Here is a 16745-nt window from a genome sequence, read left to right as displayed (position 1 = left end):
GAGGGGTAAAAGGTCAAGACCCTAATGAGAATGGAGAAGGGATTTAGGGATGCTGCGAAGAGGCAGATAAAGGTTCTCCTCTTTACCCCACCTTTTATTCATCTTGAGAAAGTCAATGCCCTCTATTCCCTTTTCCCTAGCTACAAAGTAAGGAAAGCTTCACTGATTTTCTTTCCTTTTCTTTTCTTTGCTTTTCTTTTTTTTTTTTAACAAAACAAATGTTCCATTGATGCCTTAATTTCTGTGTTGCTGTCACTTTCCAGTGTCCCCTCCTCCCTTGTAACAAAAAAGTATAGTTTTGCAAAACAAACCATGTCTGACAACCATGCCTCATCACATGCCTAGAGTTTGTCACCTTTCTGCTGAGAGAAGGAAATTAGGTTTCATCGTCAGTCCAATGAAATTGATGGGACACCGCATTAATGTCTTTCATTGTTGCTTCCCTTAACATTATTATGGTCACTGTCTAATTTGTCCTCTTGGTTCTGCTGACTTTACCCTGCATCAGTTCAGAGAAGTCTTCCAAAATTTCTCTTAATTCTCCAAATCATTATTTCTTTTGATGCAATAAAATTTTTATTATTCATATGCTGCAATTTGGTCATTTTCAGTTTTTGCTACCACCATCAGCAAGGCTATATGTCTTTGTGTGTAAATAAGGTCTTTCCTTTTGTTTTTTACCTCCTTGGAATATATGTTCATTAGTAGTATTGCTGGGTCAAAGGGGGTGTGTGTTTTGGTGACTTTTCCAGTATGGCTCTGGATTGTTTCCCAGAGCAATCTATTTGTAGCCCTACTAACAGTAGCTCTTCAGCAGTTAACATTTTTACCTTTTGCATCTTTACCAATCTGATAGATGGGAGGTAAAGCCTTAGAGCTGTTCTAATTTGCATTTCTCATTACTGATTTAAAGCATCTATCTTTATATGGTGGTTGATGGTTTTCATTTCTTCTTGTGAACACTACTATTCATATTCTTTGACCATCAATCTATGGGAAAATGGTTTTATTTATTTTGATATTCCACATACACACATACCCCACAGCAGGTAACTTTCACAATAACTATAACTTCAGTTCTGACTTTGCCAAATAGCAAGTCATGAGTATTTTACAGAATGATGCATTTCCAAATGTACTTGTCAGGAAACACTGTATTGTTAGGTGTAAGTGGATTAGCCAGAGAAAAGCTTGATTTCAGCTTCTGTTCTTCCCTGTTTTCCCTGTAACCCAAGGCTCTCTCAAGGCTCAATTATTACCCCTTGCTAGGGACAGACTGTCAGTCAGTTACCTGATATGCCCTCTACTTTCACTAAAACCATTCCTGCCCACAGACACTAAAGTTTCAGCGACTGGCAGCTCTGTAAGGTTCAAGAAAGCAGTGCGAGCCAGGTAACTATCCTCAGTGTCTAGGAAATCACTAGCTTGAAACAAATAATGCTCCAGCCCCATCAATGCCCTGGAAACCTGTCATATTTTAAGAAACAGAAATTGGAACATCCAGCTTTTCCTCTCCAAAAAGAAATGGTTTCAGCATCCCAGTGCTGATCATTGTGAGATATAGAGAACTCATTTAAAACGACATGCAAATTGGATAGTTTGGTTCTCCGATTTAGATAGAGGTTTTCTTGTGGTTGGTTTTTTTTTTTTTTTTGGTTTCTCTACCCTGTAGCCCTGAAAACCAAGACAGAAACATAAGTATACTTACCCCAGTTAGTTTAGAAAAAAAAAAACACAAGAGAGCACACACACAGAAAAAAACATACGGTCCATATGGTAGTTATTGATTCTGGCCATCTGGTAAGTTAGGAGTTGGCTTCTACCATGTTGAATCAGAAGCCTCCCCAAAAAGCCTTTCCTCCCATAAGACACATATTGGTCAGATGGGGACAGGGATGGATTTCATTACCTGGAGGTGACTTCTCCAGAAGGAAGGCAGGGCTGGGCTCAGAGGGGTCGCTTGGACATCTGACTGTAGAACAAAGGCCAACAAGAACATAGAATGTGCTGATTGACAGAGGGCAGGGGTGGGGAGGGGGTGGGTGCTGAGACGGTACTCCATCCTCACATCCATGAATTTGTGTGAGAGCTAGGGAAATGTGTATATAACGGATAGAAATGATTGGATAGAACCTTACACTGATGAAGTGCTATGTTAATTCTTAAGGATGCCAGACATGTAGATGTGTCTGCATCTGTGTGTTGGCATATATCTGTATGAATTTGTGTATGTGTTTGTGTCTGTAGCTGTGTGTTTGTGTGTGCAGCCGTATCCATATGTCTATATCTATATCTGTGTGTATGTCTGAGAAAGTTTGTGACAGTATCTCTGTGGGTTCATGGGTGTCTTTATCTATGTGTTTTTGTGTATCTCTATGTATTCATGTATCTATATCTGTGTGTTTGCATGTATCTACATGTGTTCATGTATCTGTATCATGTGTGTTTGTTCTGTCTCCATGTTGATATGTATTTCAGCATCCACATGTGTATCTCTATCTTTGGGTCTATAAAAGTGTGATTGTATCTTCATGAGCATCTCCACATGTCTAGATCTGTGTGTTTGTGTAAATTTGTGTTTGTGCGTCAGTATCTGTATGTGAATATCTATATGCATGTCTCTAAAAGTGTGTGTCCCCATCCTTGCATGTTTGTATCTTTGTGTATATTTGTGTGTGTGTGTGTGTGTGTGTGTGTGTGTGTGTGGTGTGCATGTGTATCTGCTTGCATACAGGAAAGCTAATTTTCCATTCAGGTAAGTGGACAATCTGCTATCCTTGAAAGGCAGAACATTGGCTGTTTATCAGGTTTTTGAGTATTTCTCCCTTTCAAGTCCTCATTTTCATTTGCTTATGGTTTCTAAAATGCTTTGCTTTTGAGCTAAACCTTCTCAGCCCAGGGGCAAAATTTTCCTCTCTGAAAGTTTTTAGTGAGAATTATTTATTGTTTTAAAGTTAGAGAAATAATGAAGAATAGGAATTTTTTTCCTGGTAGAGAAGAAACACTTATGATGTTTGGGGTTTATGAGAAGCAAAGCTCAGCAGAACTTTTTCAGATTCATAGAATCATAGATCAAGAGACAGAAGAGCTCTCAGAGGCCTTCTACTCCAACCCTGTCCCCCACCCCTACCCCACCCCCATTTTGCAGAGGGGAAAACTAAGACCCAAGGAAATTAAGTGACCCATCTAAGGTCACACAAGTAGCAAATGTGTGGCTAAGCTAAGAAATGGATATCAACAGCATATCTTGGTTTCTTGTTATAGGTATTTCAAGCCAACAATGATGCAACGGAAGTGGTTTTGAATAAGATTCATACTCCAGTGCTGACTCGGTTTATCAGAATCCGCCCTCAGACATGGCACACGGGCATCGCCCTGAGGCTCGAGCTCTTTGGCTGCCGGATTACAGGTGAGATCAGCCTACTTTGTTCAGCTTCTGGTCCAAGTGAGGTGACAGAGTGAAGTCATCCAGCTGTCCAGTGAGAACAGCTTGGGTTCCTCAGTGAGGCCTCAGCAAGTCAGTGACCTCTCTCTCCTTTCCTGTGTTCTAGTCTGCCCAAGCCCCTGAGTACTATGGTCTACTGGGCAGAGAGATCCTTTTCTCCCTTCTCCCATAGGCTTTCTTCATAAAAAGAAGTAAATGGTGCCTTGGTGGATGCTTCTGCATGTTGTTGCATCCTAAGGTTGCCTAGAACTTGGGGGTGGTGCCTTAATCTGTGTTGTCTCACTAGTGGGTCAGTCCAAATATCTGTCCTCATGTCATGTCAGCTGCATCCATACAAACCCCTTCCCCTGAGAGGCATCAAAATACAGTGGAGCCAGAGGTGTTGGTTTCAAATCCTGACTCTGCCTCTCCTGCCAATGTGACCTTGGCTAAGTTGCTAAGCCTCTCTGAGCCTCAGTTTCCTCATCTGTAAAATCATCTGTAAAAATGAAGGGTTGGACAAGATGAGCCCCACGGTCCCTTTCCAGCTCTAAGTTATGGACCTGTGATCCCCTACTACAATGTTTAGAGTTTTAACACACATGCGCACGTGCGCACACACACGCGCGTGTGCGCACACACACACTTAGCATCTTTCTCTTTCTCCATGACAGTCATTCATCCTTGGTCCATGGTAGGGACAGCATCACATCCTTCTACCTTGGCACTCTTTTGTGACTGGTTATTCATCCCGTATTCATGTGAGAAATTTGATAGCCAGGACTCAGTTACATGGCAGGTAACTCGTACACGGTAGGCTTGAATGAGGAGCACACAGCTAAAGAACCGGCAGGTCAGGAAATGAGGGAAGGGTTGAGGACCTCATGTCTACATTTTTGGACCTAAGAAAAGTTGTAATGTGATCTCGAGAGTCAGCCCAACAGCCAGGATTGATTAGTTGCCTACTATGAGCCAAGCCCTATGTTGGATACTGGTGATAGTGGTTGGGGGGGGGGGTGATGCCAAAGAGATTGAAAAGATGCTTTTCCTTAGGCAGCTAAGACACTTAAAGGAAAGAAAACCAAAGCACATAAAACAGAACAGGTTGTTGTTTGGTTTTTTTAAGAACAGTTTTCAAAATATGGTTTTATGGATTCTTTTTGGTTTTCCATTACCTACATTTCTTGATGGGTTCCTCCCCTCATCTCCAGTGAGTGATCCCTTATAACGAAGCATAAAAAAATACAGCAAAACAGTGCACATTCACAAGAGAGGATGTGATTTGAAGTATTCCATGCTCACTCTCCCCCTGGGCACCTTCTCATCCCTCTGATTTGGGACCAATGGTTGTTATAACTCTAGAGCATTCAGTCAACAGTTTTTGAAGCAGAGAACAATTAAGGGCTGAACCATCCCGTGCTGACAGTAAGTGCATAGGATTTCAGAGGAGGGTGAGATCGGTGTGGGCTGGTGCAGTCTAAAGTGATGCTCTGTTGAGTGACCGTGCATGATGACCATGACAACAACAACAATAAACAACACATACATTTACACAATGCATTATGATTAACAAAATTTTTTCTCACAATTCTGTGAGTACATGTATAATTATCCTCCTTTTACAGATGGGAAAACTGAGTCTTAGAGAGATTTTTTTTTTAAATGACTTGACCCAAGTCAGATTGCCCAGTAAATGTAGGAGCTGAGATTTGAACCCAGACTTCCTCAGACTAGATTCAGTGCTCTTCTGATTATATCATGCCTTTGCTCTCCTATTATACTGTACAGGAAAACATATTTCACAACATCATTGATTCAGAGCTGAAGGCAGCTTCAGAGGCTAGCATCCAGTCAAACGCCTTCATTTTATGTTGAAGAAACCAGGCTAAGTGCTTTGTCCTTGGTCATAGAGTTAGTGTGAGAGGGTAGGTAGGATTTGAACCCTTTTCTTTCCGATTGTGAGCCCAGCACTTTATCTGCTCCTCTGCTCTGTCTTAGTCCCCTTATACACATATATCCTGGGATGTGTATACATATACACCCCACCTGCAGCATGTCAGCAATGACTCAAGCATAGGGCATTTTGTACTTTTCTCATTCTCCACTCTCTCTGCAGATGCGCCCTGCTCCAATATGCTGGGAATGCTCTCTGGCCTGATCGCAGACTCCCAGATCACAGCTTCCTCTACCCGAGAATACCTCTGGAGTCCGAGCGTGGCCCGCCTGGTGAGCAGCCGATCCGGCTGGTTCCCCCGAATCCCCCAGGCTCAGCCTGGGGAAGAGTGGCTGCAGGTGGACCTGGGAGTGCCCAAGACGGTGAAAGGGGTGATCATCCAGGGGGCTCGAGGTGGGGACACCGTTACTGCAGTGGAAGCCAGAGCCTTCGTGCGCAAGTTCAAAGTGTCCTACAGTTTGAATGGAAAAGACTGGGACTACATAGAGGATCCAAGAACTTTACAACCCAAGGTAAAAGAATTCATGCATTCTAACCACAATAGGGTGGGTTACTTTGGGAGTGGGTGGTCACTCCTCCAGATCTGAGGTGTCAAACATGTGCAACACTTCCCAGCCGTGGTGCTGGGGAACCAGATTAAAATGGAATCAGTAAACATTTAACAAAATAATAAAAATGCAATAGAACTCAAGTAAGGTTAATATGTAGTTTTCTAAGTCAAAGATACCCAGGGATCCTTCTGCATAGTTTAGTGGCCCCTTGTTTCTATTTGAGCTTGACATCACTGATCTAAGTAGCTCTAATTAATCTGACTCCAAACTCTCCCCATCCTCCCTCCCTCCCATGTCTCCTTTGAGTTAAGGTTATTATGGAACAGCATCAAGTCAGATAGGACAGGTCCTTCACATGGAGGAGGCCACACCTCACCCGGAATATCTTGAAAACAATGACTCTTTACCAAATGCCACCCTCGAGTATCTGTGGCCATCACCAGCCAATACTGAACAGATGAACAATCCCGGTGCTTCAGAGTTTCGTTACCCAAGTCTTTTCCACTGGTACAATGAGGCCGGTGATTTGATTAGACAACAAGAAAACCTTGTGTGTATTCTGAAAGGAAAAGGGTAGAAGCACACATTATTGGCCCTAAAAGGAGGGAAGAAAGGGAAGGGAAGGGAAGGAGCATTTATTAAGTGCCTCCTGCCTCATTTGCTCCTCATAACATACCATGGAGGTTGGTGCTAGAATTATCCCCACTTTACAGTTAAAGAAACTGAGGCATGTGGAGGTAAAATGACTTACCTGGGGTCACACAGCTAATACGTGTGCGAGGCTGGATTTGAACTCAGGTTTTTCTAACTCCAGGCCAGTCGCTCTCTTTGCTGTACCACCTAGCTGACATGGAAGCCAATGCAAAAGACATGAGGTTTTAAAGTAGGGGACGGAGCATCAGAAACAGCTTTTTTTTGTCTGTCAGTATGTTGTCGGTGGTGGTGTTCAGTTGTGTCTGTCTCTGTGACCCCATTTGGGGTTTTCTTAGTAAAAAATACTAGAGAGGTTTGCCATTTCCTTCTTAAGCTCATTTTACAAACAGGGTTAAGTGACTGGCCCAGGATCACATGGCTAAGAAGTGTCCAAGCTCTGATTCGAATTCAGATCTTCCTGACTCTAGACCCGGTGCTCTATCCACTACACCACCTAGCCACCCCTATTATTTAGTATACCTTTTCCCATCTCCCTGGTAGTCCTGACTGGTTCTATCCCTACCATTCCTTTCTCAAGGTGGATGGTCAAACAATCATCCAAAGACAAATTATATCTGGGCTGGAAGTCAGGGTCACTAAGCTCATGCCCTTTTGCCTCTGAGAAATGAAGGAGGCCTTAGTAGTGAGCTAGTAAAATGGATCTCTTTTTTGGGAGAGAAAGAACGTTTATCTCGTTTGCCCTTGGGGCTGCCTTTCAGCTTGGCCTAAGACTCATTTTTAAGTTACTTTTTACACCCCTTAGGAAATTAAGGGCCCCAAGAAAGAAAGGGGAGAGCAGGTCTGTATCATTCAACTTCCTCCACTTTGTGAATGTTTCCATTCCAAAAACTGAGGCCAGGGGTGGGGTGGAGGTTTGAGAACACTGATATAAATTCCAAATTTATAACTCCCGGATCTTGGCAGAATTTAAGGGTCGGTAACCCGAACCATAGCAAACTGTCCGCCACAAGCTTGAAGCGTTGCTGGAGAGGGACTGACCACAACTTCTCTTGGGCCCCTCTGGAGACATGGGAATTGAGATGATTTTAGCTATGGTTAGATTCTTTCTTGTGAACAGAGAAAGTGGCCAACTTCCTCCATCTGGGAGTAAGTTCCCAAGACCCACAGGGGCGATCTGTTCCTGAAAAAAAAGAGGGGAGATATAAATGTATTCCAGGTGCTTGAATATGCCAGTAATGCACATGGATTGATACCTCTGATTAATACGCACACTCATCTTTCACCTTCCCTTTCTCATCTTGTCACCCCAACAATAACCCCAACAACAACCCCACCAAAATGGGCCAACTCCTCTTTGCCCAGGATGTCAGCATAATTACCAAAAATGTGCTCTCTAAGCTAGTTTTCATAGGAGGCTAGGGGGTACCAGTGAGAAAAGGGCTGAATTTGGCATCTGAGAACCTGGGTTCATATCCTGACTGTTTCTTACTACCTGAATGACTCTGGGAAAGTCAACTTCTTAATGGCTTCAGCTTTTTTCATCTATAAAGGAGCTGGGTTGGGCAGGTTGGACTGGATGCCTGCTGAGATTCCTTCTAACTCTGTGCCTATGATTCTGTGATCTTTTGCACACAGGAATTGGTAGTTTGGCTAATGAGCATTAGAGGAGATAGCCCATTTTCAATACATAAAGAACTCTCAAACAGTCGGACCATGCCAAAGTCACTTTTATTCCCTCCAGCAAATTTCAGCATGAGATTTATTCAGACTCTGATGTATATATTAGGTATTTCTTAAGCTCCCTACATCCTAAGAGCTCTGAGAGGCTGGGTGGAGTGCCCTACTTCTGCCCAAATGTCAAAGATATGGAAGTCCATGACATCCCCAAACCTCTGGGATACTCCAGGTCCTCAGAGTACATCTCTGGTTGTTCTCAAGTTAAGAGATAGAGGGTGGATGTTCTCTGCTTTCACCTGCCTCTTCTTCTCTACATAAATGAAAGAGAAGCATGGTATAGTCAAAAAATCACTGACTCTGGAATCTGAGGACCCAGATTCAAATCCTCCTTCTGACACTACCTGTGTGACCTTGAACAAGTCACTACCTCTCTGGGCCTCAGTCTCTTTATCTGCAAAATGAGATTGGCCCTTCCAGTTCTAGACTTGTGAGCCTAAGTCACCTACATTTCCTGGGCCTTGATTTATTCATCTGTACAAGGAGTTTCTCTAAGGCAGGAGTGAGCAACCTGTGGCCCCCTAGGTCCTCAAGTGTGGTCTTTGACTGAATCCAAACTTCACAGAACAAATCCTTTTATTAAGGGCTGTAGAGCCTGAGGTATATTCCATGTATTGTCTCACAATAATTATGATCTTTTGACGGCATGACCCAATGAAGAGAGCTAATGGTTGGCCTCTATAGAATGTCAATCCCTGAGAATATCACTTTACACCTGCACCAGGTTGGGTGTGGGGGGAGAGAGTCTGAAGAATCTGAGGAGGAGGAGTCAAATTGCCTCTGTCGCCTCTGCAGCTCTTTGAAGGGAACATGCATTATGACACTCCAGACATTCGGAGGTTTGACCCCGTCCCTGCCCAGTACGTTCGGGTGTATCCAGAAAGGTGGTCGCCGGCTGGGATTGGGATGCGCCTGGAGATTCTGGGATGTGACTGGACAGGTAAGGCTCCCTGCATCTTTTTAATTGATCTTGAACCAGGTTTGCTAAGGGTCAGCCTTCCCCAGGATGCCCTAGGAGAGAAAGGTTCATTCATTGACCAGGCAGGTGAGAGATTGAGGAGATTTCATCCCAGGTTTAAAATCCTATCAGGCTAAAACCCCAAAGTCCATCTGTAGACTTTAGCCAGTTTTATTGCTGTCCTTTGTTTTTAGATCAGCTTCACTTCCCAATGCAAGTCCCATTTCCCTGGGCAAGTCTTGCCCTCTGCCTCTCAAGGAGCCTCCCCCCAGAACCAAGAAGAAACAAGAGAGGAAATTAATGGTTCAGCAAAATTAACCACCTTATCAACCAGGTGTGATAAAATATGGAGCATTTTGTACCTCTGCAAAGAACAGAGGTGCCATTGGGCCGTTCTGTGGGCCTCATGTTTCAGACAGAGAGTCATAGCTTCAGCCAGATTTATCTGGGAGTCTTGAAAACAAATAACAACAACCCACCACCCATCCCAATTCAATTACATCTTGACTCTTCAGGCTAGAGGGCTGTTCCTGTTGATTTAGAGAAGGAGAGGGAGTAGGGAAGAAACCACCTCATAATAATAAAATAATCTGTTTAAGTCTGAATCTGGCCTCCAGATGTCAGTGGTAAAGAGACTTCATTTTCATTTAGAAGCCACATCTGTAAAATGCATTTGCTGGTTGAAGGTTCCTGTTGTGGGGAGCTTTAAGGGAACATGGCTCACCCCAGGCTTGTGGCTGGGACCTTGCTCATCTCCTCATCTCTGCGGCAGCCCCAGACAGAGGCGAGCTCTTTAATTCACACTAATGAGAAGGAGGCCTGCTGAGAGCTACTAGTCAAGTTGTCTGGGGGAGCAAGCGTACCCATCCCCTCTTTTCCTCTGAGCTCTGGCCCCGCCCTGTTCCCCATGGCTGGCACTACATCTTAGGCTCTCTTCTCTCCCATCTGCCAAAAGGAGCTCAGTCTAGCAAGGGCAGGGGGAAGGTTTAAGTTACAACTCTCTGAGGCTAAGCGGATTCCAGGTGCTGTCAGAACAGAGAGTATGGTCAGGCCTGGACTTTCCTGTTACCCACTCTCTGCTGGGTGCCTCAGTGCCATGATTTTCATGTCTTGTGCCATACCTGTTCCTGGCTACCTTGGTAAGGATGTTGGGAAGACTGAGTGAAATGCTTTCAGCAATAAAACACCAGGCTGCTTCTGTGGGAAAAGCCCAAGAGGAGAATACCCAGAGAGTGGCCTGGGATAGGTATCAGGCTTCATGTTAGCATCCCCTGCCCTCAAAGGAAAATCCCACAAAGTCATTTCCCTTGGGAATAGATATCTTTAAATGTCACAGACCATGGAGATGAGTTCACCTGGTCCTCCAAGCCTTCGGCTCCCTGGTACTAGTTTTCATATGTTTAAAATAGATTCTGTCCTGTTGACACATGATGACTTCATTTACGGAGCTAGGCAGGAAGACGCTCACACGTCTTGGAGCAGAAGCCCTGTTTACAACCAGCTGCCCAGTGGCAAGTGGTTCCAGTCCTTCCCCCTACTCCTCCCCGCCATCCCTCCTTCCCCCACCCCCCAATTACACTGGTGACTGGTCAGCGACAAGCTTCTGATTTCAAAGCCCTGCCGACCTCCTTCCTGAGAAGATCGCAGCTGGAAAAGCCTTACCCTGTGACCACTCTCCCGACTTTGAAGTTGCACACATCTGGTTTCAATTGTTCAACAACTTCACAGTCTGATGGGCACTTGCTCCCTTAAAGTCCCCAGATGGGACGGACACCAGACAGTGGTTGGGACAGTGAACAAGAGAACCTGATACATCCTCTCTTTCCTTTTCACAACCATAAACTGTGCCCCCCCTTTTTTGCCATGATCTATTCCAGCCACCTCTACACATTTGGCTCTCTTGAGCGTTTTGGGGACCCCTCGTGGTCTGTTGTCCCTTTTCCCCCATGGTTGTCACTCTGCCCTAAATTACGGTGCTCATGGATTGTCCTCTCACCCCACCCTGCAAATGGTAACCAATCAGATAATGTCTGGGGCTAAGCTGGGGACAGGTTATTGGACACATCACTTTCACCTGTTGGTTTTTTTTTTTTTTAATGAAACTATTTATTGCCCTTTTGCTTCAAGACCCAGTTTGAGGTTTTATGACATGGTAACAAATTTGAGCTCGCAAATGAGAAAGCTTTGAGGTTATTTGGTATTTGCTGTGAGCAAGAAGCAAATGCTGAAAAGGAAAACACAAAGCTTTATGTGCCTGGCATTAACAACCAAAAGAGGGGGAAGCCAAGCATGAAAAACTATTCCAAGTATTTAGTGATTTTTTTTCAGCTCCTAGCATTTGTTAAATGATATCCTGAAGGATGTTTGACAAAGGATCAGGACATAAGTAGCTAGGGGGATAGAGAGCTAGCTAGATTTAGTCAGCAAGCCCCAAGTTCAAATCCTGCCTGAGTGACCTTGGGCTTAGCTTCTGTCAACCTCAGTTTCTTCATCTGTCAAACAGGGAAAATATGTGTGTAGGGAGAGAGACAGAAAGACAGATAGAAACAGAGAGAGAACACTTTAAAGTTTGCCAAGTGCTTTGCAAACATCTCACCTGATCCTCACAACTCTAAGAAGTAGGTGCTATTTTTAATTTTCATTTTATAGGTGATGAAGCTGAAGCAGACAAAGGTTAGGTGACTCCTCTAGGGTCACACAGCAGTTGGGAGACGGGATCTGAAGTGAGGTTTATCCTGATTCCAGGTCAGGTGCTGTATCCATTACACCTCCTAAACTGCCTCCCGTACCTGTCAGAGAGTGTTGCTTTGAGAATTAAATAAGATATTAACATGTTTGCAAACCTTAAAGTGTCACATAAATGCTAGTGATTAAGATTATTCCTGAATAATAGAGCAAAGGAGCCATCATAGAAACAGGAGGAATGCTCAGGGTTCTTCCACTTGGCTTGCCCTGGATCAGCTCCTGTTTGAAGATCCTGTACACCATGACCCTTTGTTGCAGGAGCCCTCACACACATTATCAATTGATCCACAAAGCGTTTGTTCAGCACCTTCTCCTTGCCAGGCACTGTACTAGGTGCTAGGGACAAAAAGAGAGAAATCATTCATTCCCGATGCTCAAGAAGCTTACATTCTAAGTAATGATGCTCTCCATTGTCTTTGTCATTAGCTTCCAAGGAGGTTCCCAAAAAGATAATGCTCTGGCCCTTTAAACCTATAGGCCAGTCCACACAGCTGTAGCATCTAAGCAGACAATGCCTGGTTAAGTCAGGGCAAGCACGGGTTATCTGGGTTTATTTATGACTTTGGCATTTGTGGTTCAAGTCAACTTATTAGAGATGGTTCCAATTGGTGGAACATACACACACAAACATGTGTGTGTGTTTGTGTGTGTATATGCATATGTATACCACAACACACATGCATGTATGCATGTATATGTATATATTATAGTCTTACATGCATCTATGTGTATTGTCTATGTGCATGTGTGTATGCATGTGTATATGTATATGTATGTGTGTGTACATATGCCTGTACACACACACACACACACATATACTTTTAAAATAAAGAATCTCCTTTGGGAGAAACATGTGTGTCTGAGTGGGGGTGTGTGTGTGTGTGTGTGTATATATATGTATATGTATATATATGTATATATATATATATATATAAAATACCTACACAGAGACATGTATTTGTTATTATGCAGTCATTTCAATTATATCCAGCTCTTCTTGAGGTTTTCTTGGCAAAGATACTAGAGTGATTTGGCATTTCCTTCTCTAGCTCGTTTTACAGATGAGGAAACTGAGGCAAACAGGGTTAAGTGACTTGCTCAGGGTCACACTTCTAATAAGTGTCTGTGGCCAGTTTCGAATTCACAAAGATGGGTCTTCCTGTCTCCAGGCCCAGGACTCTATCCACTGTGCCACCTACCTGCATACGTACATACATACATATATGTATGTTATACAAACACACACACAGAATATCCTTTGTCTGGCTTAGGAAATAGTCATTATCCAGTGAAGATCAGTGAGGGAAATCCTGCTTGTTATGAAAGTGGGTTTCCCAGCAGGGAAGAGATCTATCACAGCCCCGCATTTATCTGGCATGGGTTCGGGCGTTCTACACTGACGTCTAAGTGTGAACTCCTCATCTTTCCTCTCTGAAAGTTAGGAGTCAAATTTGCATATGCTTAAAAGGAAAAGCAAGTTTTCCATAATAGAGATTCTCAGTCTTGTGTAGAATCTACTTCTTCTGTCCCACTTTGTATATAGAAAAGCTCATTTTTATTTGGCGTCAGTTAAGTTCAGAATTTTCCAAAAAAATCATTTAAAAAACAAACCCCAGATCTGCTTTTCTCCTCTTCATGGCGCCACTATTTTTCCAGTTATGTAGATGTTTCCTTCTTCCATCTCCTTTAGCTCCAGACCCAACTGGTAGCCGGGTCTTATAGATGCTTCACCCACAGTAACTCCTGTTTCCATTCCCACCATCACCACCCTGTTCCAGGTTTCCATTACTTTTCCTTGGAGGGATAACCAGGACAAGATACTGTGCCCCAGGTGTTAACATTTGAGAGGCCTAGTTCCTGTACACTGTGGTCCTGAGACCACCACACTTAGACCTTATAGACCTCCACTAGCCCCTTCCCCAATAAAGGTTGGGGAGGCAGACAGTCTGGCCTAGGAGAGGAAAGGTGATGGGATCTTGCCCTATCAGATTTTGGACAGAAGAGGAAGGGGATGGATTGTGTGTCTCCTACCATTATTTACCTGTGGTCAGATTATTTCTCGTAGATTTGTCTACTTTCTCTCTGTTCTTCCCCATCCCCAGCCTTCCGAAGGGACATAGACTACATTTTCTAAGGAATGGTTCCCCTACCCTTCACACAAACCAATCTGTCCTAGATGCTGGTATTCCTTATTTTGGGTCTTCCTTTCACTTGGATTATGACACCAGCCTCCTGAGTAGTCTCTTTCCCCTTCCTTCCCAGTCTATCCTAACCACTGTTGCCATCTTTAACCTTCCTTCACAGCACTGATGTCGCCCCTCTGCTCAAAAAAAACCCCCCAAAACATTCAAGACTCCGTTACCAAAAAGAGTCCAAACTCTTTAGTGTGGCTTTAAGACCTTCTAGAATTTAGCTTCACTCTACCTTTCCAATATTATCTCACATTACTTCCAAATACATACTCTGAAGTCAACCAAACCAAATGACATTACTGCTATTCCTCATAGGCAACACTCCATCTCTCATCTCCCTGTCTTTGCACAGTCTATCTCCCCTGCCTGATGCACCACCTCTTAGAATCCCTAATTCTCTTCAAAGCTAAACTCATGTTGCTTTCTGCAGAAGGCCTTTCCTAATCCCTCCAGCTGCTAGTGTTTTCTCCCCACAGTTATCTTCTGGTACTATGTAAATACTTGGACACACACATGGTCTCCCCTAAAGGAACATAAGTTCCATAAAGGCAGGGACTTTCTGTTCTGTCTTGGTGTAACCAATGCCTAGGATAGTGTCTGGCACACGCTAACCACTCAATATTTACTTGTTAATCGATTGCTTTCATGTATAAAATGAATCTTAGAAATGACTCAACTTATGTGCCTAATCCTGGCAGGAAGACCTTTCACTTTCTCTTTGGCTTCCTCCATCAGGAGGACAACTAAACCTTCATTCCTCTTGTATTTTCTTCCCACAGACACAAGGCCCACTGTAGAGACCCTAAGACCGACTTTGAAGAATGAAGAGACAACCACCCAGTATCCTACAGATGAGGAAACCACAGACTGTGGTGACAGCTGTAGTGCTGAAGATGGTAAGTGCCCAAAGTTGGGCCCAATACCTGATGGCTTCTATCCTGAGAGAAGTTCCAGTTTTCAGAGTTTCCGCCTGCTTGTCCCACCAGTTTATATTGTTTAGCCCTGAGTGATTGGCCTTTCCACAAGGCCATCTTCACAGGTGGATTTCACAAATAATCCTGATATAGTTTTCCCAGCTAATCCACTCATCGACAAGAATTTTAGTGATAGACAGGGGGGGCAAGGGTGATAATTCAACTGTTGATTAAACTAACTAGGTACTTGCTGAATGTCTGCTTCACTTTATATCATAGACTCTTACTGAAGAAACCACAGTGGCATTGACTGCAGGAGAAATTGATCTGATTGGATACTCCCAAGAATTTCATGTGTGTTTATTTATCAAAAATAACTTTAAGTCAGAAAAAGAGAGTGAGAGATTTGGAAAAAACACCCCCAAGTGGTTTTTTTTTTTTTTTCAAAAAGAAGGGATATTTTTGGAGCTGACAGTTCACATAGAGAATTTATGTTCCATTTTGGGGTCTTCTGAGTATGTCTCAGTTAAAGACAGTAATTGGCAGAGCCCGAAAATGAGACACGTTTTAAATCATACGCATAAGGTCACTGAGCTCGAGGACATTCCTAATAAACCACAAATTTTGGAACATCTGGCATTTTTGGCTAGAATTTAAAGCTTTGACAGCCTCAATTTACAGTAAATTACTGATCATTACTAAATGTTCATTAAATGAAATGAGGGAAGATTGGAGCAGGGACTTGGGAAGTGATGGAGACGTAAGGATGTTTTATAATCTCAGTAGGAGGATTATGAAATCTCCCGATTCTGCTAGCTCAGCCTTTGGACAGTAAGAGATACTGCTCTGATCAACTGGACTTAAAAAAAAAGAGAGAAAAGGATCAAAGAAGGATGGGAAAGAAGCCAACAAGAAATGCTGAAGTTGTGTGACTGAAAATGATAATTTAATGCACGTGCTTTGGGGAATGCACTTTTGTTTATGTTTTTTTTGGGGGGGGGAGGGAAGCTATTGGTCAGGAGTTCTGGCATGTTAATGAACTTAAGTTTCTGTGCTTTATTGAGAAGAGAAGGAGATTTAGGGAATCTTCCAGGATATGTTTAGGGTGGCTTGAGAGCCCAAAGTGAAAGGCATAGTGAATTAATATACAGTATTGGATTAGTGGAGTTAGCTTGCTTTGAGAGGGGTTTTCTATCTAAATGACAATCAGGAGGACATTTCAAGAGTGCTGCAGCTGAATTTCAGAAATCTATGATTAATATAATTGCAGAGTTTTCTGATGTGTTTGTTTTTTGAGGGTTTCTCTCCTCTCTTTTTGCAAAAGGTCTATATATGGGCTTTTGTTCTTGATGTACTGTGTATACACATAGAAATTGGAGGCAAATTATGGTATATTGAATTACTTTCTATTTTGAAAGCAAAAAAAGAAGTTCAGAAATTGAAAGGGGGGGAGGGGGCAATGCAGAGCCCAGACTGTCTCTTCCAAACCACAGGTTGTTGCCTCCTTAATGACTGCCATGTGTTACTTCCCAACTTGGCCAGAGAGAGAGCTGGCCTTAAGTATCCTATTTTTGGAGGGAAAAGTTGCAAACAAATTGTGGTCACCATCTAACTTCTGT

At 43.2% G+C, this 16745-nt stretch overlaps 1 protein-coding gene across 3 annotated transcripts in view; it reads left to right on the top strand.

Moving 5' to 3' along the window:
* NRP2 (neuropilin 2) overlaps nucleotides 1–16745 on the top strand; it is a 151170-nt gene that overhangs the window by 75958 nt on the left and 58467 nt on the right. For all 3 annotated transcript variants that reach the window (XM_036754602.1, XM_036754601.1, XM_036754603.1), the window contains exons 8-11: nucleotides 3265–3409; nucleotides 5541–5890; nucleotides 9113–9257; nucleotides 14992–15108. In XM_036754602.1, coding sequence (XP_036610497.1) covers nucleotides 3265–3409; nucleotides 5541–5890; nucleotides 9113–9257; nucleotides 14992–15108 — 757 coding nt within the window. The remainder of the gene's footprint in view (nucleotides 1–3264; nucleotides 3410–5540; nucleotides 5891–9112; nucleotides 9258–14991; nucleotides 15109–16745) is intronic.

This window comes from Trichosurus vulpecula, chromosome 4 (genome assembly GCF_011100635.1).
Source record: "Trichosurus vulpecula isolate mTriVul1 chromosome 4, mTriVul1.pri, whole genome shotgun sequence".
In the NCBI taxonomy this organism is placed as follows: domain Eukaryota; kingdom Metazoa; phylum Chordata; class Mammalia; order Diprotodontia; family Phalangeridae; genus Trichosurus; species Trichosurus vulpecula.
The sequence above is the reverse complement of the archived record's forward strand: the minus strand, read 5'-3'. Positions and strand labels throughout refer to the sequence as shown.